Genomic DNA, 27,101 nt, shown 5'->3' with positions numbered 1-27,101 from the left:
TAACCTAGGCAACAAAATCCCTTTGTTCTTGACAATGGAGAGGATTTTTTAACTATAGGCAAATTGCAAGCTTGCTTGCTATTACAAGCACTTTGCAATTTCATTCATTTTTCAACATTAAACAACCACTTTAAATGCTAAAGCTGTAGTATACATAATGGAAATTTAAGTAGGTCCACAACATCTTTCTACCTCTCTATCACCATCAGCAGAGACGAACCATTACAGATGCATTGAATGTCACTCGCTCTTTGCTGAATCTAACATCACAAGTAACGCTTGAATTAAAGAGCAAACAACCATTTCCCTGTGTCCCTATGTTTCCATCCAGTACAATAGTAACACCAATACTAACCTCAAAAAGCCACTCCAGCAGTGTTGGCACTGACTCGCGCCCAGGGATCGCGTAACACTGCTATGACATGCAATCCCTGGGGACAATAAGCACTAGGTTCACTCTCCCCTTCTACAGATATTAATGACATCTGGAAGAAGCGAGAGGGTAGCTGTAGATCTCACTTCCTCCTTTTAGAAAGCTGTAATTTACAACATGTAGTTTAGGTAAAGAGGACCTGTCAGCTTTCCTGGAATATTTTATTTTAGTAAACATTTGCATTCCCAATGAGACAACTTTTTGTTGTACCATACCCTGGAAACGAGGGGCTACCATTCTGTTTGTCAAAAGGTTGTTTTCTACACATTTATTTATTTATTTATATAGCGCCATTAATTCCATGGTGCTGTACATGAGAAGAGGGGTTACATACAAAATTATAGATATCATTAACAGTAAACTAATTTACAATGACAGACTGGTACAGAGGGGCCAGGACCCTGTCCTTGCGGACTTACGTTCTTACTACACAGTCAGACTGTCCAAACAGACCAACAAACACTAAAGGGGGTTTTACACATAAAGATATCGCTAACAATATCGCCAAAGCATCACCGATTTGGTGACGCAGCAGCGATATCACTAGCGATATCGCTGTGTGTGATACTTACCTCCGACCGGCTCCCCCGCTGTTCATCGCAGATCGCGCGAGATCACGCAGCTCCATTTCTCGTCGGGCGCTTCCTGCTGGGCTTCCTGTGGCGCCGACGAGCGACGCGTGGACACGGACTGGAGGACGTTAGGATCGCTGCGTCTGAAAGGTAAGTAACGACCCCCGACCGCTGCTGCATCGCTGTGAGATCTTCCTGTGTGGCAGCTCACTAGCGACCACTTAGCGATGCACCAGCGATCCTGACCATGTCATATCGCTGGTCGGGATCGCTGGTGCATCGCTAAATGTAAAGGGGCCTTAACCGCACCCAACTGACTTTATAGTAGGGTCCACTTGGTTCTAAAAAGATATCGGTCACGTTCCTGAGAAAAAACAATTTGCTGCATCAAATGTGATGGAATCTGTGACGGCGCCTCCAATACAGATGTGAATTGTTCCATCATCTTCATCCTAACCCCCCACATGCTTCAAACATTTCAGCCTCAATGTTTCTCAGAATTACTCCAAATTTCACTGAACAGGAGTTGCATCCAACAAATTATTTTAGAAATTTCGGCAGTAAGGGCTATTTCTTGTGCCACATATTGAATCATAAATTCCGGCATCCCTAGGGGCTCCATAATTCTGCCTGGTTCCTTAACAGCTAGAGCGCAGAGGCTCCGGCGAGGCATCTGGATCTCTGTGCACATGTTATGGCTCTATTCTACAATGATAGGACAGAACATTATAGTCAGCAGCACAGGAGGCCAGAGAATACAATCTGTACAGTAAAAATACTGCTCGTAAGGTTCAGATTTGCAACCGGCAGCACAAGTATAAATGAGAGCCTGGCACTGCTCGGACAGAACAAGTGCTGCATGTACATGCCAGGGTTGTAATGTGTGACGGAGGGGCTGCAGTCTGCCAATACCAAGTAACTGAGAGGATGAACTGTACATATTATGACATTAGGATGCCCAAATGATGTTTATACAAAATGTTGGATGGCATATGCCCGTTTGCATAGAAAATAAAAATAACACTGCTGCTCAACAGTCTGGAGAAAAACATTTCTGTGTAAATCTGAGCTAAGGGAAGGTTCACAATGTGCTAACAAAAGCTTATTATTCTGCATAGGGCTATTTTAGGTCTTACAGTGGAAATGCCTGTATGAAGCTAAAGGAATGAGGCAATGGATGGCACATAACAATGGATGGCTTATAAGTGTGCAGAAGCTTGGACACACTTTATGATCATTGTCTGATTTCTGGATTAGCAATGTGCAGAAGGTCTCTTCACCCGCAGGTATCGCCAAGAGTGACTACCGACCAGGTGGTTACAGTGGAGCCTATTATTTGGGTGATTCATAAACTCATACTTCCTATGGAGAAATTGCTTTCTATTGATGCAAATAGGTGGGATACCCTGGTAGGAGCACGCACCAAATACAGGACTGTGCAAAAGGTTTAGCCAGGCGTGCCAAAAATGATGTAAAGAAGGCTTTCAAAAACAGAAGTGCTAATAATAGTTTATTTTTATCGATTGAAATGCAAAGTGATTGAACAAAGAGAAGTCTAATCCAAGTCAAACTTTGGTGTGACAGCCTCTTGCTTTCAAGACGGCAAGAAAGCATCAATTCTTCTAAGTACATTTGCATACAGTTGTTGAAGGAACTCGCCAGGGAGGTTGTTCCAAATATCTTCGAGAACCAACTACAGATCTTCAGTAGATGCAGGTTTGTGCAAATCCTTCTGTATATTCGTGTAATTTGAGATAGGTTGGATGATGTGGAGATCGGGGCTCTGTGGGGACCATATCATCACTGCTAGGACTCACTGTTCTTCACGGTGAAAGATTGTTCTTTAAGATTTTGGCTGTGTGTTTGGCGTCATTATCCTGCTGCAGATATAATGTGGAGCCAATCAGATGCCTCCTTAAAGGTATTGCAGGATAGATAAGTATCCGCCTATATTTTTCAGCATTGAGAACACCAAGAAATTGGCTATGTTGGCCATTGTAGACACTGTGGTCAGCCAAGGAAACTTTGTGCAGCAGATGATAGACATAGCCTGTTTACTTCCCTTCGAAAACGCCAGATATCAAACAGTGCCATCAGCTCAGAACCTACAGCACCCAGTGGGACCCAGTTACACCTATTTATTTACTGGTTGGAGAAATCTTGCCAAAACTAGATTTCATGGAATAATTACAGCCAAAAAACCATACCTTTGACATGGAAACAAGGCAAAAGTGACTCCGCTATGCATGAAAACATAGTGACTCTGGTGCTGACAAATGGCAGCAGGTGCTCCGTACAGCAGTCAAAAAGTAAAATATGTGGCTGTAACAGAAGGCAGTTTGTTCAAGAAGGGCTGGACATCAGCACAATAACGAATGTCTGCAGGTAACAGTGAAGTATGGTGGAGGGTCCTTGCAAGTTTAGGATTTGATCAAGATTAATGGTGTCCAATGCTGAGAAATACAGGCAGGTACTCATCCATCATGAAATACCATTAAAAAGACATCCAATAGGTTGTTTAGAGTCATTGTTCTACAGAATACATTTTTAGTCTGCTTTACTTTTGCTGGTTACCAAAAATGAAGGGGGAGCCCACGTCATTTTTTTTTTCCATTATTTATTAGGTTAATACATGTAAAGTAAGCTACACATGCAAGGCCCTAATTATATATCTCACGGATATCTAGTTATTAATCCATTTACCTCCTATCTATTCCTATCTTTGCTCACCTTTAAAGGGAATCTGTCACACATCCCCCAGGTCGTATATGACCTGTTAATATGGGCATACAGGAAATAGAAATGTTAAACTAGTCCTACCTGTATGCTTCATATTAGCGGTCTTGTTGTTGAGAAATCTTATATTTCCTTATGCTATTGATTTCTTTCAGGCTCCACTCGCCCCTTAGTGATCTTCTGCGCAGATGACATTTGCGCCAGTGACCTCTGAAGTGCTCGACAATAAGGTGCTCTCCCCACTTCCTCCCTGCATAGTCATTGCTATGATCCCTGAATGCAGTACCCATAGAAGGGAGGAAAAAGTATACATTGTGGAAGGAGTACAGGGCGCAGTCGTGCGAATCTGGCGCCAGAACTGATGTGCATAGGAGAGGGTAGTATTATAAAGAAGACAGGAGGCAGGGATTATTTCCAAGCATTGTATGCCCCAGAGTCTGGAAGAAATCATTAGCATAAGGAAAGAATATAAGATTTCTAAACAACAACACCACTAATATGAGGCATACAGGTAGGATTAGTGTAACATTTCTATTATCTGTATGCCCATATTAATAGGTCATATACGTCCCAGGGGGAGACAGATTCCCTTTATAACAAACAAAAATCTTTAATTTCTATTCTTGATTCTATTCCAGTTCATGTCACACAGATGGCACATGGATGTCACACATACGTATCGCACACGGATGATATATTGTCATCCATACTCCTGGAAAAACCGGGCATGTCTGTGAAAACAAGGACATGTGCGCAGCCCCATAGATTATAATCGGTGTATGTGTACGTCTCCACACACGAAAGTGTGAAGGGGACCTAAAAAAAGAGCAAGGAGTCCTGGAAGTGATGATATGGCCCCCATAGAACCCTGATCTCAACATCAAGTCTGTCTGGGATTACATAAAGAGACAGAAGGATTTGCACAAGTGACATCCACAGAATTTGTGTAATTCAAGGATCCGTGAGCCACAGCGACCCAATGTCTGGGGCGGTCTTGGACATAAATATATTCAAAGCGTTAAAGCAAGAACAACTATGTGAGGCTCCCTGTCAGACCATGGCAGCTCCTCCGTAAACAGAATAAATGACAGCTAGTAATTAAATAATAAGACCTGTAGCAAAGAATAGGAATTATCTACAGCCAAGAAAATGTTGAAACATTTCCACTTGTAAATGTAGCAATTCTGCATAGTACTGCCCATCCATGGACCCAGTACACAGTTCCTATAGGATAGCACAGACCTGGGCAAAGTGCAGACTGCGTGCCACCCCGACCCCCTGGCTGTTCGTGTGGCCCGTTGACCGAAACAGCTGAAGGGCTGAAAACAATGGCTGGCCCGTGGGCCACACTGTGCCCTCCCCCAACCGTTTCCAGATATCACTGCTATCTGCTCCTTCTTTCACCAATCAGCGTGTGCAGCAGACAGTAGACGAGATAATATCCTACATCATGTCTGCTATGTGTAGAGTCAGTGCACCAGAGACAGGAGCAGAGCACAGGGGCATCGGGACCAAGATGAATATGCGTCTTTTTTTCAATATGTGTATGGGATGTGTGCATGTATATATGGGGTTATGTGAGGACTCATACTGAAAATAGAGAGGCTGTGTGAAGGCTCACACTGTATATAGGGGCTATGTGAGGGCTCATATTGAATATAGAGAGGCTGTGTGAAGGCTCACACTGTATATAGGGGCTATGTGAGGGCTCATATTGAATATAGAGGCTGTGTGAAGGCTCATACTGTATATAGGGGCTATGTGAGGGCTTATATTGAATATAGGGAGGCTGTGTGAGGGTTCATACTGTATATAGGGGCTATGTGAAGGCTCATACTAAATAACGTGAGGCAGTGTTGGGGCTCATACTGTATATAGGGGCTATGTGAGGGCTCATACTGTATATAGGGGCTATATGAGGGCTCATATTGAATATAGGGAGGCTATATAAGAGCTCATACTGTATATAGAGGCTATGTGAGGGCTCATGCTAAATATAGTGAGGCAATGTTGGGGCTCATACTGTATATAGGGGCTATGTGAAGGCTCATACTGTATATAGGGGGACTGTGTGGGCTCATACTCTATATAGGGGGGTGTCAGCATACTTTATTCTGCTCAACATTAAGTGATATTATAATTATTTTATATTAATTGTATGCTAATATTAAGCAGAATTAATTTCAGCATATTGGTTCGGCCTTCCACAACAGTCACGGTCTCATGTGGCCCCTCTGAAAAATTACCGGTAATCGACTAACCCTGGGGTAAAGTTATGCAATTTTCTACGTTGCGTTTCTATTTCCAATTTGTAAAATCTCCATTTACAGAAAGTATCTAAGAACATTCTCTTTTATGCACAACTGCTAAAATATAAATTTGCACAGACATGGCGGATTTTGTCCGAATACCCGAACCACATGTAGCAGACAAATAGGTAAAAAAAAATTGGGCAGAGTGTTGATTTTCAAATCTGAAAGTAAATTTAGCGGGTTTGTCTTGGATTTTTATCACAAATTTCAACCCTTTAGGTGAAATCCTTGGAGAACACATGCATGCCATTGAACATGTGCTGGCGTTGCTGCAGAATTACTGCAAACTCCTGGCAGAAAAAAAATCTTTCCACAGCCTGAGGGTTTGGACTCCAGTTTGAGGCTCTCCATCTACTTTTCTGCATTGCCTCAATCTACTAGGACAAGAAAATTAGTGTACTTGTGTTCCTATTGAGTTTTACCAACACTGGACATAAGCACAGCCAGGCAAAGTATAAAGTCTGTATAGGTTTCATATTACTACAGGAGTTTTTCCCATTCACAGAAACAGAGAGGAGTTAAAAGGACCATATTAAATATGGTCATACATTAGGGGTTTCAGCAACCATTTCCTGAATGTCCTTCATAGTTTTTCTGGAATGGCTGTGGTCTTAAATGACAATGCCATACAATAAGATGACACTGGACAAACAGTCTGATCGTTATCTGCTGTGATCTATGGTCTGGGCTTTTAGGGATGGGATGCAGATCTCTCATTTGGCATACACTTTCAGCAATAGCACCAGACAGCAGCCAAAAAAAAACATGAAAGATCAAGTTTTCAATAGTAATCTGCCATCGGTTGGCACCTGTCACACGCCCATTCATTTCACATCCCAAATATCTATCATACCTCAAAGGGTTTTTTTCCTGTAAACACATGGATCACCTTTCCAGAGGAGTTATGACCCAAACACAGTGACCCGCACCGATCCTGAGAGTAATGGGGAGGACTCTTGGAAGGCCCCTGTGTTAGTAGGATGGTGATAAATACATTTATTGGGAAAACCCCTTTAAGTATACGCAGTGATTTGCAAACAATAAAAAGTAAGGAATTTTGTGGCTGTTTACATAAAAGACAAGTTGAAGTATAATGTAAGAAGACATCATAATACTGTAATTCTAACCAAGACCTTAACTTTAAAATACAGGGTTCAATGTGTTTAGCTAAACTGACAAACATCCCTCAACCTCCCAACTAAGATTTACTTCGCTCAAACTCGGATGAACAAAACAAAATGTAGGTCACATGTTAATGTTAACAAGGGTCAAATGGCCAAATGGTCAAAAAAAAGGTCAATGGTACCTGGTACCAATGGAAACGCATAAACAAAAGCAAGCAGGACACCATGCAAAATAATGTTCTTGTATTAGATACAGGCATGACTAGAATCCAAGTGATGCACATTTCTCGCATTTCTGCTTGTGAGCGTCAGGAAGACAATAAACATTTCCTTGTACACCAACAGTGAGGTTTCAATGAATTCCATAAGCAACCAGAGCTCAGATAATTAATCCCAGGCCAACTGAACTCTGAAATCCAAGCCCACAAGATTCAAAGGGCTGTCACATCTCAGCAGAGCTTTACATGTACTGTCACGCCAAATCAGCTCCTAATCTTCCAAAGTTGTTCTCTGCCTTTATATTAAAAACATCTCCTCTTAATTTTTCATAAAAAAGCTTAGAGAGCACTGAAGGTTTAGACTTCGTAGCAAGAAAGGGAAATGTACAAACTACAATATTTAAAAGACTGGAGGACTAAGGGGAGAAAACTGAAGGTGAAGCAGATAAGATTTTGTGGTTCCGTTCTGATTATTCAGTCCGAACCTTCTGGTGGATCTATACATGGTGGGAGGATTTCCTTATGAATATATTTGACGACTGGTCCACCTTTTATCATGGAACAGTATGATGTATTGTGCAAGTCTTCTTTTTTATAGTTTCTCACGATATAGGAAAGTGAAGTCTAACTGCACAAAGAAAACAAAGAAACTAAATCTGTCATTATAAACGTACTCTCATCTTGTATACTTATGGTATATCCAGAATATATCACAACTGTCCCTGCATCTCTCTCGAGAACGGACTGTCAGTGGAGAGCAGGCCGGAAGTCGCATTCATGTGTATGGAAATTCGGACCACCTCTCCTCTGACCGCAGAACGTAGCAGGGCCCAGATCTCAAAAGAGATGTCCGCCCCATTGATGAATGCGGACATGCCATAAACGTACGAAATGGGAAAACCACTTAATAGAAATACTTAGTTTTTCGCATTTTCTGTTGTACAAATAAAATTACTTAAAAGGGGTTGTCTATAAAATAAACAGAGCAGTTACTTACCCTGCCCAGTTCCACTGCTCTGGTCTTTATTAATTGGCTGCAGTAGTCTTGGAGTAACGCCTCTGCTGCAGCCAATCACTGGGCTTAGTGGCAGCAGTGCAGGCTACATGGACAACACCTCTAAGGACAGTGATTCATGGTAGTAGCAATGTGTGTTAGGGCAAGTGCACATGTTTTTAGGGTGTGCGGATTTTGTTGGAAAATCCGCAGGACAAAAGTCCTGCGGTTTATCTGCGGATTAGCCTGCGGTTTCACACCTCATAATAAGGTGAGAAACTGCAGCGGAAACCGCACAAAGAATAGACATGCTGCGGATTGTAACCCGCAGCAAATCCGCAGCACGTGCACAGCGTTTTTTTTTTTTACATAGGAAATAAAGGTACTGTACAACGCAGCAGAATCTGCTGCGGACTCGCAGAGCCAAAACCGCTGCGGATCCACAGCAGAATCCGCAGGGTGTGCACACACGCTTAGGGTATGTGCACACGCTGCGGATTGGGGTGCGGATTTGGCTGAGCGGATTTTGTAAAATCCGCAGGTAAATCTGCAGGTCAAAAGACCTGCGGTTTTACCTGCGGATTGCTCTGCGTTTTTTCATCTCCACAATGGAGGAGATGGCAAACCGCAGCGGAATCCGCACAAAGAATTGACATGTCAATTCTTTCTGCGGTTTCAAAACCGCAGGAAAACCGCGCAGAAAAATCCGCACCGTCTGCACTGCGGTTTTTTATTCCCATAGGGAATAATGGTACTGTACACCGCAGCAAAAACTGATGCGGACCCGCAGCGGCCAAATCCACTGCGGAACCGCAGCAGAATCCGCAGCATGTGCACACACCCTTATAGCTGTGACATCTGTTCTGCAGCTAATAAACAAAGACTGGAGGGGCAGCAGAGGTAGCGCTGGAGCCAGGAGGGTGGGTAATAGCTCACTGTATTTTATACAATCACAAGCCTTTAGCTTAGGTCTCCAAATATGACAAGTCAGTGAGTGAACACATTGCATGAACTGCTGAGCTGTCATATAGAACTACTGTCAAATCAGTCTAGACTCGTCTAGACCATGGCCATTTCTGTAGTTATTGTAACCTGCAGACAGCGTCTTCTACTATTTTGACACATGCCCAGAGGGATCACAACCATCTATATACTAACATATACACTTCTATGTCAGAAACATCTGCAACATAAAACTTCCCTGGAAAGGAACAACTTCAAAGCCTTCTGTGTTACTTTCTATCTGGACAGGTGTTCAACATATTGCAATGGCAGCAGAGAGAACTAGCTAAAATTTTGGTTTTGCACCGTTCGGATGGGTTCCATGAAAAATGCCCAAAGAAAAAAAGACCACAGAAAATTGCCCACACGGAAAAAACAACTACAGTTTATTAAAACAGTTTATTAACCCCTTCACAACATCCAATGTACATGTATGGCGTATGTCGGAAGCAGGTGTGTGGAGCAGGATCCCACAGCGAGCTCACCGTACCCGGTAAGTGATGGCTGTGTACTACAGCCAGGACCTGCCGATAACCAAGGGTGGCGCAGTTCTCTATCTGCGATTGTTAACCTGTTAAGTGCTGCTGTCAATACCGCACATTTAACACACGCCAAAGTCCGCGTTTCATTTTCTCCACCCAACAGCACGCCCATGACGTGATTGCGGGTCACCAATGGGTTGTCACGACTGCCAGGGGTCAGCCAAAGACCCCTGTGTCTGTCATCATGCCTGTGTCCGGGCTACAAAGGAGAACGTGATTTCTGCTATATACAGCGCATTGCTGTACACAGCACAAGCGATTGGACAACTGTATCTTGAAGTTCCCTAAGAGGACTACCAATAACAGTAAAAAGTGGAAAAAGTTAGAAAAACAAAAAAAAAACAACATCTAATAATCACTAATTTTCCCCCACTGAAAATAAAGATATTAAGAAAAAAAAAAGAAATACACATACCGCGTTTTGCGGCTCATAAGATGCACTCCAAATTTTTGGGATGAAGACAGCAAAAACATTTTTTTTTATAAAATGGTGGTACATATTATAATAATAATAATAATAAATAAACCTTATATAAACTTGCGCTAATTGAATGTGTCTTGGTTAAAAAGAGATATCTTGTGAAGAGATCTGTTACCTTTACTGGAGCTAAAAACTGGTGAGGCAGGGAGAAAAGTCTTCAGAATACAGATGGATTTCCAGGTCCTTTCCCAAAGATACTCCCCGACACAGATTTATAAAAAGTTACTGGAGCTAAAGGGTGCTACCTTCTAGCATGCCGCCGTCCCGGCCGGTGACTGGCGTGCAGCTGGAGGTGTATATCGGCAGGCTGTGAGAGTGCCAGCCGCCGCTTGCAAAAGCAGGCCTGCAAGGTCCGAAAACGCTGAAGGACCTTGCGTGACGTCACAGTCACGTGGGAGGTCACGTGACAGGCAAAGAAGCGCTATGAGGCGCTGATGGGGCCAAAAAGCAATGGCAAATCCTACGCGTTGCGGAATTCACTGATTCCTTCTTCAGGGATGGCCCCCTAGGACAAGAGGAACCCTTATATAGCCTCCAGTATATAGCCTCCAGTGATAAAGCATTATGTTATACATTAAAAGCAAATAGCTCAATTTCGCTATTTAAACCGTTTGGGATCAGAGTATTCAATTCAAATATCCATTTACTTTCTACCCTGGACATCTGATGGATGAAGTTACCTTTCCTAATGCTTCTTTTAACTATTTGAATCCCAGTCACCTTAGTGTCCCTTAGGGAGCTCCCATGATGTGTAAGGTAATGGTTAGAGAGGGGGTGACCTGTGAATTTCTTACAAATATTTCGCAGATGTTCCCCAATTCTGACATTTAGGGGACGTATTGTTCGACCTATATATAATTTATCACATGGACATGTGATACAATATATCACCCCCTTCGTGTCACAGGTGATGAAATCACGAATCTGAATCTCCATGGATTTATTCATAATAGAGAGTTGTTTCTTACTACCTAATTTTCTGCAAGATACACATTTTTTGCAGGGAAAAAAACCTTTTAATTGCTGTTGTAAATGAGAATTGGGGCCTGAATTAGATATTGAAATAGAAGGGGCTACCAGGTTACCCAAATTGTTTGCCCTTCTAAAGATAAACCTAGGGCGGGCTGGTAGAACTTCCCCTATGGTTTTATCATTCTTCAAAATACCCCAGTGTTTATTTACAATTTTTCTGAGAATTTGACTATTTGAATTATACTGAGTGATGATGGGAATCTCGTCTATACTGAAATTTTCTTTATTTTTTATTTTATGTCTGAGGAATTGTTCCCTCGGTATATTCCCAATATGTTCCCTGGTGGCTAGCAGGGATTGAGTATCATAACCTTTTTGACAGAATTTTTTGATTAGAGTTTCAGCCTCAGTTAAATAGTCCTGTGACTTGGAACAGTTTCTATGAGCCCGTATGAATTGGCTCTTTGGAATATTAAGAAGCCAACTTGTTAGATGACAGCTTTCTAACGAAATATAATTGTTTGAATCAGTGGGTTTGTGAAATAGTTGTGTCTGAATAGTGTTGTCCTCAATAAAGATTTTTAAGTCTAAAAAGTTGATCTCCGTGAGACTAGTAGTTGCAGTGAATTTTAGGAGGAGGGGGGGGTTCGGTGGTGAGAGGCTGCGGCGGACTCCTGGCTTTCAGGAAATATCAGGGGTCCCAGAACTTCCCATCCTTCACACTGTGGTGGCCTTCGGGAAAATGGCTGCCTCCGGCGGCACATGCGCAGATTGAGATCTTGGGAACAGAGGAGTCTTATTATTCGAAAAATACAGTATGAGCTATCGCAGCATTCAGAAAAGTCCAATCAAAATACAAAAACAAACCCAATCGGAAAAAAATTCAAGTACGTCAAAGTCAAGTTTTTTTTGGTCGCTGCAATTCAACAAAAAAGGCTCTAACAAGGGATAAAAAAAAGTCTATCCCAAATCGGTACTAGTATAAACGAAATCTCACCCTGCTAAAAATAAGCCATCACACAGCTCCATCGGCCAAAAAGTAAAAATGTTACAGGTCGCGGAAAATGGTGAGACAAACCAAAAGTCATTTTTTTGGGTTTTTTTTGCAAACTGGACATGTTGGGTATCGCCGTAATCACACTGACGAGAACAATCATATTGCATGGTCAATTTTACCACAAATGTGCACCGTAAAAACAATTCCCAAAAAACAAATGTCAGAATTGCATTTTTTTCACAATTTCACTGCACTTGAATTTTTTTCACATTTTCCAGTACACTATGTAGTAAAATAAATGTCATTCTCAAAACTCCAACTTTTCCTGAATAAAAGAAGCCCTCATATATCAATGACAGAAAAAAAGAAATGAAAACAAAAACAGAAACTGGCCAGAGTGAATGAAGGGGTTAAAAAGGGCTAAGGCTGTATTCACACAGGTAAAATTGGTCTAATGCCAGTAGAGCCATGCTCACATTATACACAGGCTCTGGAGCGATATAACATATTACAGGTCGGTGGGGTGGGGATGATGATAACTGTTATTTTGTCTGTGTGAGCAATTTTCCGTGTGGGCGACTTTCCTTGAGAGCATTCATGGTTACCCTGCAAAGGACTTGGGTGTGTTAAAGGGAATCAATCTGTCACCCTTTTTTTGGCCTATGAGCTGTCGCCACTCACATCAGGGGCTTATCTAGAGCATTCTGTAATGCTGTAGATAAGCCCCCAATGTAACCTGAAAGATAAGAAAAACTAGTTATATTATACTTACCCGGGGGGCGGTCAGGCCCGATGGGTGTCGCGGTCCGTTACGGCGCCTCCCATCTTCATACGATGCCGTCCTCTTCTTCCCTTCCTGTCGTGACTCCGGCGCACTGCTCTGCCCTATTGAGGGCAGAGCAGAATACTACAGTGCGCAGGACCTCTCTAACCTCTCCTGGCGGATGCGCACTGCAGGACTCTGCTCTGCCCTCAACAGGGCAGAGCAGTGCGCCTGCGCCATGACAGGAAGGGAAGAAGAGGACGGCATCGTATGAAGATGGGAGGCGCCGGACCACGACACCCATCGGACCAGACCGCTCCCCCAGGGTGAGTATAATCTAACTCTTTTTTCTTATCTTTCAGGTTACATTGGGGGGGGGGGCTTACTCACAGAATGCTGTAGATAAGCCCCTGATGTCAGCGGTGGCAGCTCATAGGCCATAAAAAGGGTGACAGATTCCCTTTAATATTGTCCCTTGAGTTTTATAGTTGTCTGGATGTGGAACAGACGCAAGTACCGCCATAGACGTTAAAGGGTTGGAGAAGAAAAAAAATCCCTACAACTAAAAAAGAAAAGGGCTACGCATGAGGCCAAACATCTGTGGTGCAACCAAAACACGCTGTTTCCATCTGCCTTCGTGTTGTCCCGTGTGGCCTTACCCTAGAAGTAAAGATGGTAACTGGTTAAAAGAAAGATGTATTGCCATTACATTTATAACTAAGCAGGCATAAAGATACCCTTGATAGAAGTGTTAGCGTTAAAACTAACAACTTCTTACAGGACACCACCAAATCGTTTAAAAGGAAATTTGCCTCTAGATTTGGAGCCACTAGACAACCGGACGGTCGTTATGCACTAGTGGATTACTGTTCCAATCACATCCACATCATCACTGTTCATTGCAGAATTATGGAGTAAAAGGATTTATAAATTACCCATATGAGACAGAGAGGCATCTATTGGGGGAGTGAAACGAGGTGTACTGTCCTCGGCTTTTTTGCTCCTGAAGGATTACTAACTTATTACCTAATGAAGAAAAAGCTGGCTGCTGGTGGTTTAGGGAGCCCAATCCTAGTGACAGGTTCCCTTAGGCTATGTGCCCATGTTAGCGTTTTAAAACGCTCAAAAAAACAGACTCCTTCCCAGAAAACGCGCGTTTTACTTCCGCACGGTTTTTGTACAAAAACCACGCGTTTTTCCCCGAGCGTTTTCTGGAAACATTGGAAACAGCTAAAAACGAGGACCTATGTGGAAAATAATGAGCATGCTGCGTTTTTAGCCGCTAAGCGTTTTCTGAGCGGATAAAAACGCATGCATTGGCACAAAAAGGCCAAAATGCATTAAATTGGGGGCGTGGCCTGAGCTGGCGATGGTGTAACACGCACGGCTCAGGATCTCTGAGGAGGCAGCTCCTAAAGCGATAAAGCAAAAGAAAATCGTTCTCTTCGATAACCCAAGGAAGGATTGTTTTCTCGTTACTCAGAGACCCTTTGGAAGTCCCAGGGTGTCCTAATTTAGCTATATTCCCCTGCTTTGTGCGAGGCTGCGGGAGCTATAACGGCTGCGGAGGGATCTCTTTCATCTCAACGTCCTATCTCAAGTACGCCATTTTCCTGTCATAACAGATCTGTGAGGCGGAAGGACACAAATAGTCCGTGATTTGTGCCTATTTCTATGTTACCACCGCTCCTGTGCGGCTCCACTGGGGTGATCTGCCTTTCTTCAGCGGTGCCGTGTATCAGCTGCCGGCTCCCCTGTTGCATATTTTATGAGCGGGGACTGACGTCACTGAGCCCTGTGACTAGCCGCCTGTCACGGCTGCATTTAAAGTCACAGGGGGCGCGTCTATATCGGCGCGCAGTTAATAAAGGATTTTACTGTATGCATCATACAATATTAAAAGTGCCATCTGATTGTGTGGTGTCTCTCATGTCTCACGGTCCCTTTTATAAAAAGGCATAGGAAGACACAAGAATTTTCTATATTTTTAACGTTAATTCAGTATAATCATCACCAATAATATCAATTCTCTCTAATATAATCCCTGCAAGGCAGGATTCAAAAAAGGGCACAAGATGAGTCACAAGGCTACTCCAGTGTCCAAATCAATTAAAGTGTCTAATACGACTCCTCAAAGCACAAAAATTTCAGGATTCTTACAATCCTCACTTTAAAGATCAAGTGGATATCGTTAACCCATTTAAGGCCAGATCTCCTCATAAAGAGGTCATGGATGCATCTCTCTCATCAAAAAGGAAAAATCCTGGTAAAACTTCTGAAAAATTCACATCGCCAGCCGACGCTTCAAGTCCTGAGTCTGGAGATAATTCACCAAACTTTTCGCCGGAAAGGTCAAAATTTAAGATGGATAACACCAATCCTTCTCCTTCCCAAAATCTGGATGTTATATCCATACACTCTTACATGGATACTCTCGCCCAGAAAATCACGTCCAGTATGTCTCAATCATTTGAAAACCAAAATAAAATTTTACAGTCCACCTTGGATAAATTTAGCAGCAGGTTAGACAACCACGAAAAACGGCTAACTGTAGTGGAAGAACACACTGATGATTTATCAAAAGACACCCATGACCTCAAATCTGAATTTCACAGACTTAAAATTAAAGTTGCAGATATAGAAGACAGGAACAGGTGAAACAAATTGAAAATAAGAGGAATACAAGACTCTATCTCACCGGATAAACTAGAAGACTTCGTCAAGACAATTTTCAAAAAACTACTACCGACACTTACAGACCAAGATCTCATCATAGATAGGATCCACAGACTTCCCAAACCACGGAATATCGATAAAGATCTACCTAGAGATACCATCTTAAGGGTACACTTCAAGATTAAGGAAAAATTTCAACAATCGGTTAAAGATCTAGGAGGTTTTCCAGAACCCTATGTTCACCTTCAGCTATTTACGGATCTTTCAAAGGAAACAATTGAAGGAAGAAAGTCTTTTAAGCCAGTCACTTCCACCTTGAGGGAAAATAATATCCCCTATAAATGGGGCTTCCCACTTAAACTTTTGATAATCTACAAAGGAAAGACGACCGTCCTATTCTCACCTAAAGAAGGAAGAGATTTCCTGTCCTACTACAGGATACCTGACCGCAATAGAATCTCCAACTCTCAAGACCCTGGGCCCTCGTCAGAGAAGGGATGGTCCAACGGAGACAACTGGCCAATATATTTACTCACCTTGTTATAAGGCCTCTCTACACTTCTTGATTATTTGGTCAATGTATTGTACTGTACTGCTTATTATTCTTCTTTCCACAGGTTTTCTCACTTCTCTACTACTTTATGGACTCCTATATCACATGAGATTAGTTTCCTTCTGGGAATAGTGTTGTTATGCCAAGGGATGCCTCCAATGGGATCCATACACAAACTTTTCCCACTAAGGAATTAGAGCCTTCCGGATCGGCTCTTCCTGAAGGACAATTTTGTTCTTATTGTTTTTTGTGTCTCTTTTGTTTTTGGTTTCAAATAGGTATATAGTTTGAGGCTTTTGGACAACTAAGTTCTACAAAGGTAGGTGCACTCTGGTTTCTGCATTTCCTCTACCCCACTTCATACGAACCCAGCCATTCTTGTAACATGAAAATAAAATTCGTATCATACAATGTCAGGGGGCTAAATAGCCCTTGGAAGAGATTTTCCATTGGTAGGGAGATTAACGGCATGCATCCTGAGGTTGTATGCCTTCAAGAAACCAAGTTCAAAAAAGACAACCACCCTCCTATAAATCTCAAAAATTTCCCATTTGTATTTGAATCTTGCGGCCCACGAAAGAAAGCTGGGGTTTTAACCCTGATTAGTAACTCAATTTCCTTTGAATTGCTTTCTGAAGTAAAACACGAAAAAGGACATTATCATATTCTCCTGTGCAAATTGAACGGCCAAACCTTCACAATAGTTAAAACTTATGTTCCCACCATCAGACAAATTAGCTTCCTGAATAAGCTAATGAAAAAATTAGACACCTTATGATCAGGAACCCTACTTTTGTTAGGGGACTTTAATATGGTGCCAGATGGTGTACTAGACTCCACCTCTCCCAGCAGACAAAAAACACAATCCTTGAACAGCTGGATTTATAATCACGAGCTATTCGACTCATTCCACTGTTTGAACACCACATCTAGAGAATTTACTCATTTTTCTGATGGCCATCAGTCTGCATCTAGAATAGATCTGATACTCACAGATGTCTTCTCCTTGCCAAGGTTCTCCTCCATACTTAATAAATCTATTTCAGATCATTCCCCGGTAACTGCAGAACTGATAATAGGGTCCCCAATTCATGTGAAATTCAACTCCTCTCTGCTTCATAACCCCACCATCAAATCTGAAATCAGCTCAGCCTTACAAAATTATTTTAGTGAAAACGAATCAAACCACCTCAATCCGTTTACCTATTGGAATGCTCACAAGGCGGTGTTGAGGGGAGTCTTGATTCAAATTTCCTCCAGACAAAAAAAAAAAAAATTTAATAGGGATAAAATCCTTACCCTACAACAGTCTATTAAATCTCAGGTTGCAGTTAAGGAAAATCATTCAATTTTTACGACTCCGCTATTAGATCAGCAAAATGCAAACATTACTTATCTATAAATTGTTTACAAACCAGACAGGCCCAAATGCATCTGCACTAATCCAGGGTGCAACGGACCCAAGTAAAATGGCAGCTGCACAGATGCATAAATACCAAATGAAACAGACAGCCTACAATCAGGGATTGGCCGTGTGGTACACCAGTGCAGAAAAAATAATCCGCATGTGGCAGTGTTCACACAGGGAATGCAGGGCTTCTGGCTAACAACCTCTTAGGTATTTGTGCACCTGTGCAGCTGCCATTTTACTTGGGTCCGCTGCACCCTGGATTAGTGCAGATGCATTTGGGCCTGTCTGGTTTGTAACTGAATTTTTTGGAGGATTTTTTTTCCTCTTTTTGAGGTTTTCACATTATCTATAAATCGCCCTTCAAAATACATGTCAAACAGAATTAAGAAAACACGGAAACGGAATAGAATTGACAGTATAACTTCCTCTAATGGTACATCCCTGGTACACCCTAAAGATATTGTAGGAGTTTTTGCCGATTACAAAAATCTGTACAATATCAACCGAGACAACCACAATATGCAGCCATCTACCCCAGAGATTGGATCATTTCTTTCCAGCATGAACCTGAACCTTCCAAAGCTTAATCCTGAAGACTTATCATTTTTGTCTTCTCCCTTCAATGAACAAGAAGTCCTAGATACCACAAACAAACTTAAAACATTCAAATCACCAGGCCCAGACGGGTTTAGTAATGATTATTTCAAGTCTTTTAGTAATATATTAACCCCCCACCTTGTCAAAGTATTTAACTCAGCTTTCCAAACAGGTCAATTTCCTAAAGAGATGCTGGAAGCGACAATTATCGTAATCCCAAAACCAAATTCTGACACTAGCTAAATTTTTCATTATAGACCTATATCCCTCATCAATACAGACGTAAAAATTTATGCAAAGATCCTGGCCAATAGACAATCAATTCCTCCTGAGTTTAATTTCCAATGATCAGATAGGCTTCATCAAAGGAAGACAATCCATAGATGGTACGAGAAGACTCATTAACATAATTAAGCTTATTTCCTCGAAGAAACTGAGGGCTATTGTTATCTCTCTTGATGCTGAGAAAGCGTTCGACCGCCTTAATTGGTCATATCTCGAAGCAACTCTCAAAATATTTGGAATGGCTTCTCAGATCACGAGAGGTATTATGGCTTTGTACTCTGACCCTGGTGCGAGGGTTTATTCCAACAATCATCTTTCCTCTACGTTTAATATAGCTAATGGGACCAGACAGGGTGGCCCATTGTCACCATTGCTTTTTGCATTAGCTATTGAACCTCTGGCCCAACTAATCAGGAACAGCACAAAGATCTCGGGAATCAAAACTTTGCACAGAGATTTTAAAATAGCGTTGTATGCAGACGATATTATTCTTACCCTCACAGATCCAAGCAACTTTATCTCTGCCTTACAAACCTTAATCCAGACTTTTGCTAAAATCTCTTATTTTAAAATAAACGACTCAAAATCCAAAATACTTGGCTTTAACCTAGGATCAGACCAAGAGGAAATTGAGGGCCTCTCACCTTGGGGGTGGGCCACTGATGGGCTGCCATATCTAGGCCTAAAATTCGTCAAAAACGTAAACTCTCTAATAAAAATAAACTTAGAGCTGCTTACTAAAAGCTTTTTAATGAATTCCGTACATCTAGAGATGATGGGCTTTCTTGGTGGGGAAGAATCATGATGGTCAAGTCGTATATTTTCCCAAAAATCCTATACCTACTTCGCTCACTGCCTTTAAAAATACCCACTTTCTCTCTCACAAACCTTCAAGCCTCATTAAACTCCTTTATATGGAACAAAAGACCCAGAATAGCAAAAAATATTCTATACAACCATAAATCTTATGGTGGAGCTGGTTCCCCAAATATTACGGCCTATTACATTGCAAATTTAGTCAAACAAAGCTCACACTGGTGGCCTCATGATACGACACCAGCTTGGCATGAACTAGAACTGTTCTTTAATAATTATAAACCTCTTCACCTACTAATTCTGAACCAACTCCTTCATAAATTAATAACAAATTCTCATCCGATTTTTCAAGCTATTTCTGAAGTTTGGAAAAATTTTCTGCTCCAAAAAGAGGCTCTAACAAATAAGTCACAATAAAAAATCTGTCTCTATCAGTCATCTTTCAAGCGTCTAATCAGACCATTGACCCCATTTGGTCTGAACTTGGACTTAAAAAAATTAAAGATTTATACGATGGCGTTACTTGTACACCTTGCAATAAACTCAAGGAAAGATTTCAATCTACTACCCCTGCTTTCTTACAATATGTTATCCTCAAAGACATAATCCATGAGTTCCTTACTATCTACCCGAGAATCTCTGAACCAGCAGTTAACCTTATTTGTAATATAGATCATAATATTTTTTGGAGTTTTGAATACACGTACAAATGGTGTAATAGCTTTGAAGCGGTAAAGACTCAAAATATTGTCAAAAGGGAAACCGAATTGCACACGACAATTGACCATTCTGACCTTGAACAGGTATGTACCCTCTCGTATGCCTCTTCCATTTCCTTGTCACTACAAGAGACCCACTTCAAGCTTTTAACAAGATGGTATTATACCCCCGTTAGACTTCATAGAATCAACCCTGACAATTCTCTGCTCTGTTGGAGGGGTTGTGGAAGGCCAGGAAATATCTTGCATATACAGTTGTGGCCGAAAGTATTGACACCCCTGCAATTCTGTCAGATAATACTCAGTTTCTTCCTGAAAATGATTGCAAACACAAATTCTTTGGTATTATCTTCATTTAATTTGTCTTAAATGAAAAAACACAAAAAGAATTGTCCTAAAGCCAAATTGGATATAATTCCACACCAAACATAAAAAAGGGGGTGGACAAAAGTATTGGCACGGTTTGAAAAATCATGTGATGCTTCTCTAATTTGTGTAATTAACAGCACCTGTAACTTACCTGTGGCACCCAACAGGTGTTGGCAATAACTAAATCACACTTGCAGCCAGTTGACATGGATTAAAGTTGACTCAACCTCTGTCCTGTGTCCTACATTGAGCATGGAGAAAAGAAAGAAGACTAAAGAACTGTCTGAGGACTTGAGAAACCAAATTGTGAGGAAGCATGAGCAATCTCAAGGCTACAAGTCCATCTCCAAAGACCGGAATGTTCCTATGTCTACCGTGCGCAGTGTCATCAAGAAGTTTAAAGCCCATGGCACTGTGGCTAACCTCCCTAGATGTGGACGGAAAAGAAAAATTGACAAGAGATTTCAACGCAAGATTGTGCGGATGTTGGATAAAGAGCCTCGACTAACATCCAAACAAGTTCAAGCTGCCCTGCAGTCCGAGGGTACAACAGTGTCAACCCGTACTATCCGTCGGCGTCTGAATGAAAAGGGACTGTATGGTAGGAGACCCAGGAAGACCCCACTTCTTACCCCGAGACATAAAAAAGCCAGGCTGGAGTTTGCCAAAACTTACCTGAAAAAGCCTAAAACGTTTTGGAAGAATGTTCTCTGGTCAGATGAGACAAAAGTAGAGCTATTTGGGCAAAGGCATCAACAGAGTTTACAGGAGAAAAAAAGAGGCATTCAAAGAAAAAAAACACGGTCCCTACAGTCAAACATGGCGGAGGTTCCCTGATGTTTTGGGTTGTTTTGCTGCCTCTGACACTGGACTGCTTGACCGTGTGCATGGCATTATGAAGTCTGAAGCCTACCAACAAATTTTGCAGCATAATGTAAGGCCCAGTGTGACAAAGCTTGGTCTCTCTCAGAGGTCATGGGTCTTCCAGCAGAACAATGACCCAAAACACACTTCAAAAAGCACTAGAAAATGGTTTGAGAGAAAGCACTGGAGACTTCTAAGGTGGCCAGCAATGAGTCCAGACCTGAATCCCATAGAACACCTGTGGAGAGATCTAAAAATGGCAGTTTGGAGAAGGCACCCTTCTAATATCAGGGACCTGGAGAAGTTTGCCAAAGAAGAATGGTCTAAAATTCCAGCAGAGCATTGTAAGAAACTGATTGATGGCTACCGGAAGCAGTTGGCCGCAGTTATTTTTGCTAAAGGTTGTGCAACCAAGTATTAGGCTGAGGGTGCCAATACTTTTGTCTGGCCCATTTTTGGAGTTTTGTGTGAAATGATCAATGTTTTGCTTCATTCTCTTTTGTGCTTTTTCATTTAAGACAAATTAAATGAAGATAATAATACCAAAGAATTTGTGATTGCAATCATTTTCAGGAAGAAACTGAGTATTATCTGACAAAATTGAAGGTGTCAATACTTTTGGCAACAACTGTATTTTGGCAATGTCCCAAAATTGTTCCCTTTTGGAGAAAGATTTCTAACCTTATCGATTTTATCCTAGGAACACGACTTATTTTGTCTCCTCGTCTGGCCCTTCTTTCTCTGGACGCAGACAAAATTGATACTTCTAACAGGCTATTGATTATGCACATTTTACTAGTCTCCAAACATAGTATTTCCTTTCTTTGGAAAAACCCAAAACCCCCACAAATTAATGAAATTATAGACAAACTTAGCCTTCATCATTCTTTTGAATTGAAATTTGCGAATGCGCATGAATGATCAATTTGCTAAATATTCTAGGAAATGGTCTAGATGGCTGGAGTTGTTCTCTCAAGTCTTCCCCCAGAGTGCACCAGCCTAAGGCCCCTTGTGTTTGGGTCTTTGGAACATATATATTAATATATTATATGCTTAAATACCTACCCTTGTAATAATTCACTGCATAATATGTTTCTGCATTAACTTGTTTCATTTTATGTCTTCTTTATAGTTGGACTTTATTGTCCTTCCTTTTTCCCCTTTACATTTCCCCCCCCCCATCCTCCCCATTTATTGAAACTCAAAACATTTGGAAAACAATATGCATTAAATTGAATGGGAAGCTTATTTTAAGCGTTTCTGAAGTGTCTGATCCAGCACAAACGCTTCAAAAACGCAGTGTAATGTATTGCTCAGTAAAGTCACGAGGTTGATTATGACGCAGCAGATTTTTCCAGCTGTCAAATTTTAACTTTTCAGCAAGAAGGGGGAAAATGTGTCCAGCATTACTTGATGACCAGACAACAGATCACAACCAAGCCCTGAAAACTATTTCTGAAAATCTTTGGAACTTCGGATATGGTCTTTAATGATTTCACAATTGTGCAATTCTTGATAGTAATTCTGTCTCAAAGCTTTCAAGACTTTTCCTCATCTATGGACTATCAATGCTCTACAATAAAAAGGAATTACTAAATAAGAAAAAAAAAAAAAAGAGGTTTGTCATACCCAGAAAAGGTCACTGGCAGTCTTACATAAAATACGACTAAAAAGCACATTTTGGTGGAAAAAGCAATGAAGATTGTAACAATTAGTTCCATACAAGACTCCAAGTGTAACTGGTTGACAACAAGAACATTCACAGATGACTGATCCTTTGATCATGATGTAGCACAGACATGTAACACTGAAAAGTTGACATCAAGTCACCAGGTTGTGACATCCCACAACCACGTTTAGTATCGCAGATCAAAATGTGAACAATAGCCAGGTTGACCCAGTAACCCTCGTTATAACAAAACTGCGGCTCTTTATCCTGGGGGCAAATGATAATTGTAATATGGTATGCAGTGAACTACAAACGAGTTTAAAAAGAAAAAAAAAAAAGTCTTCACACGGAGCACACATACAGCAAGAGAATATCTGCAGTACCAAATAGTCAAGTCTCAATACCAGGTGAGCACAAGTGATATGTATACAGAGCAAACCCCAAATCTGCAGATAAAAGCCCGAGTCGACAGAGAAGGAATCACAAGTAAATATCATGTTCCTGTTCTCTAAATGTCATTGAGAGCTGTCACTGAATGACATTACTGACACAAAGGTTTCACAACACTCTTGGTTGGGTAACCTGTGGTTGACAATGTGCCTACTGTCAAAACCCAGAGGATGGTACGGACAGCAGCAAGGCCATGAACACCTGGAAAAAAACTGTCATCGGATGGTAAAATCCTGGTAGTCAAAGCAACAAGATCAGGTACCAGCGCTAGTCTTTCAATGCACTTTACAGTGCAACGTGTCTTTGAGGGTCTTTCCATTTATACAGAGGATCAGTCCCACATGGATGTAACCTGAAAGTTACAACTACTGCTGGTAACTAGAAACAGTCAAACTTCTCAGAAAAGTGCCCTAACCTATAAAACCTGTAGTATTTGCATATTTCACTTTTTATACAGATTTAATTAAAAAGTCAACCTAAGGAAATAGTCATTCCATCACCGTACCAGATAATGACACCCAACCCTGGAAATGCTAGAAGACATGTGCTCTCTTGTATCCCCTCTCATTCATTTAGTAGCCAAAGCAAACAAGCCCCTCTCTTCACACAGACCCCCATCACCCGGAACGCTGCACCTGTCAGAAAGTACTTCCTGGGCTGAGAAATAAAATAATGCACCTGGGTACAAGGCAGGGTGTGTGTCTTACACCAGGTCACCCCGTCTATGCAGCTTATACCACATTGGCGCACATGTATGTATGTGTATGATAAATCTGGACACACCAGGACATAGTAACACTTTGCAGAAAGGAAGCAAGCACATGAATGACTCTCACAATGGCCGGCGCCATCCTAAGGCCACAATCATACATGGGCACATGAAGAAGGGTCTTATACACTCACAACATCCAGGCCCAATGGTGGAGGAAGAGCGAAGCAGGCACCTTTATAAGGGGATCCAATGACACTCTCAGAGCTGGACTGGACATTGTCCACTGCTGCCGGCCTTTTTAAGCTGCTGAAGTAGCCCCTTGACCTAGAGTAACCAGCCCTGGGTGACCGACCCCCAGGACTAGTGAATGACACTGGAGCGCCATCCTTCCTGAAGAAGATGCCACTGAAGAACCTGAGTAGCCTCTTCTCCTGCCCTCTCCGGTCCATCTCCATCTGCTCGGAGAGCTTGTGCAGATCACTATTATCCAAGGTCCTGTTCTTGCTCTTGCTCCTCTCCCATCTCTCCAGATCAGACAGGGGGTCAGTCTTGTTCAGCACTTCGCCCACATCCAAGGTGTTCCTCTTCTCGGAGGGGCCCGGGTCACTGGCCAGCACTGCCTCCCTGCTCTCCTCTGCCCCCTGCTGGCTGAGGCAGCTGGAGCTGCTGTGATGCTTCTCCCTGGTCAGGCTCCTGATCCTCAGCATGTCTCCGTTCCAGTGTCTGAAGCTGAAGCTTCTCCTGAGCAGGCTGGGGTGTCTCCGATCCCAGGCCCCCTCCGCTGCAGGTCTACACGGGGCTGCTGACCCTGGCGCAGCTGGAGGGGCCTCTGGCTCCTTGTAATCCTGGGGGGCACAGGGCACCCCCCGGGCAGCATCAGCTGGAGACTCCGGCACCGGCGATACCCTGTCCACCAGTGCAGCATCCCCGGGGCTGGGGCTCTTGTCCTTCCCGGGCTCCCCCCGGCCACTTCTCGGGGATGCCCGGGTGACCCGGAGCCGGCCCAGCTCCAGCTGCCCGGTGCTGCGGGTCCTGAAATTCCTGAGTCCCTGATGCGGCGGGGGGAAGGTGTCCTGCTCCTCCGCGCCCTCCTCCTCCTCCGGGCACCTCTCCAGCCGCGTCTCCTCCAGCTGCTCCTTCTTCACCAGAGTCAGGGAGATCCGGTACACCGTCTTCCTTTGCGGGGTTCCCCGCTCCATCTGGGGGGGCGCAGGGTCCAGTAAATACATGGCCGCTCAGGTGAGCGCGCCCCCCAGCGCGGAGGCAGGGTCGCTGCAGAACACTGGGGGTGCAGGGGCGCCTCACCCCCTCCTCTGACCGCTGCTCGCCGCTCCACGCTGCCGGCTGAACCCCGGCGGGGGCAGCGCTGACGGGAACGACATGAGGAGACCGGGAGAGCAGCGAGCGGAGCCCGCAGGAAACTGACAGAGAGCGAGGAGCAGAGCCGGAGCCTGCGACTAGGAGGGCTCAGGGGAGGGGAGACGGGCGGGGGAGGAGGCGGGAGGAGAGGCCGGAGCTCCGGCACAGACACGGCCTCCTGTACCGCCGTACTACACACTGCCGGTACCGCAGCCAGCTCCCGACCCTAGGAACAGAGGAGCCCGCCGCATAGCAACCAATCACAGCGCGCCTCTCACCTGCAGCCAAGCACAAACAAGCTAGGATGTCACCAGTTGCTATGGGCAACGCCTCCAGTCATAACCCCACACTCAGGTGGTCTGTGACTACCTGGCTGAGGCCGCCCTCCCTCCCGCGGGTCACACAGCGCTACACCCCATGTGGCTCCACTCGTCTCAATAATGTCCATCACAAAATATATCCAATGTCATTCCTGGAAAACAGACACCGTATTGGAAGAAGACTGCGGCCAAAACGGGTCAAAATGCCAGTCATGAAAACAACCAATATTTACGGCACAGGCTCCTAGTCTTCTAAGGCCACGTTCACACACAACGGTTTTATAGGAAGATTTTGAGGTGGATCTGCTCTTAATTCCTCATCATCAACCGCTTCAAATAAGCTTCCTATATCCTTTACTGGGGAGGATTTTTTTTTTCACAGACGAGATTTTGAAAACATTGTGGCGTAGAAAATGAGGAACATGACGCTTCTTTGAGGAAGATTCCTTATGAAGTCAACTCCATACTTACCAATGACAAGTCAAAAAAACAGCAAAAATATATGAAAAAGTGAGGAAAAAAAACTTTGAAAAATATCTAAAAGAAAAAAAGTGTCTCCAAAAAAAGAACTCCTTCCTAAAGTGAAATCTATTGGAAAAACATAATTTTTCCACCTCAGCGATGTCACGATATAACAACACATACAAGTCATGTAACCAAAAAGGCAAAAAACAATGTTAAAAAACATGCCGTGAATAAACTGCACATGGCTTAGTCTCCATTCACACATCCATTTTTTTTCTCAGACAGCCCCGGACCCATAGAGTATCATTGACCCATAACACACATCTGTCATATACAGTTCAGGGTCTCCAGTCCACGAGGCTCAAAGTGGGTCCTGTTCTCACGCGACTGCGGCTCAGACTCAGCCTTTATAGTCTATGGGGATTTGTTATACATGGATGAAACATGGACGACAGACTTTGTACTTCAGTTTTCCATCAGTATTTCTTACGTTTTTCACTGATCTATTGTCAAAGGGAACCTGTCAGCAGGATTTCACCCCTGACGGCGTCTCAGTTGTGAGACTTCAGGCAATGGAGTCATCAGTCAAGCAGGAAGAGGCGGGGAACAGAGCTGGAGTGACCGAGGCTTCAGATCTACAAACAGTTCTTCAGCCTAATTTGCATATCAGTCCAAAGCTGATTTCTCAGT

The 27,101-nt window shown here is 42.9% G+C and overlaps 1 protein-coding gene across 8 annotated transcripts in view; it reads right to left on the bottom strand.

Annotated features, from left to right (window-relative positions):
* The window catches only part of AGAP1 (ArfGAP with GTPase domain, ankyrin repeat and PH domain 1), a 502,402-nt gene that overhangs the window by 269,038 nt on the left and 206,263 nt on the right, over positions 1 to 27,101 (bottom strand). Inside the window, exon 1 of one of the 8 annotated variants that reach the window (XM_073577582.1) lies at positions 24,500 to 26,814. The exons of 4 other annotated variants lie outside the window; for them this stretch is intronic. In XM_073577582.1, the coding sequence (XP_073433683.1) occupies positions 24,500 to 25,496 (997 nt within the window). In that variant the 5' untranslated portion in view covers positions 25,497 to 26,814. Of the gene's footprint in view, positions 1 to 24,499; positions 26,815 to 27,101 lie in introns of those variants that run through there. 3 more of the 8 variants (XM_073577583.1, XM_073577584.1, XM_073577585.1) reach the window with 3 other exon arrangements.

The sequence above is a fragment of the Dendrobates tinctorius genome, unplaced genomic scaffold (assembly GCF_039654945.1).
Source record: "Dendrobates tinctorius isolate UK_male_01 unplaced genomic scaffold, ASM3965494v1 ptg000056l, whole genome shotgun sequence".
Classification (NCBI taxonomy): Eukaryota; Metazoa; Chordata; class Amphibia; order Anura; family Dendrobatidae; genus Dendrobates; species Dendrobates tinctorius.
Note: the sequence above shows the minus strand (reverse complement) of the source record. Positions and strands in the feature narration are given on the sequence as shown.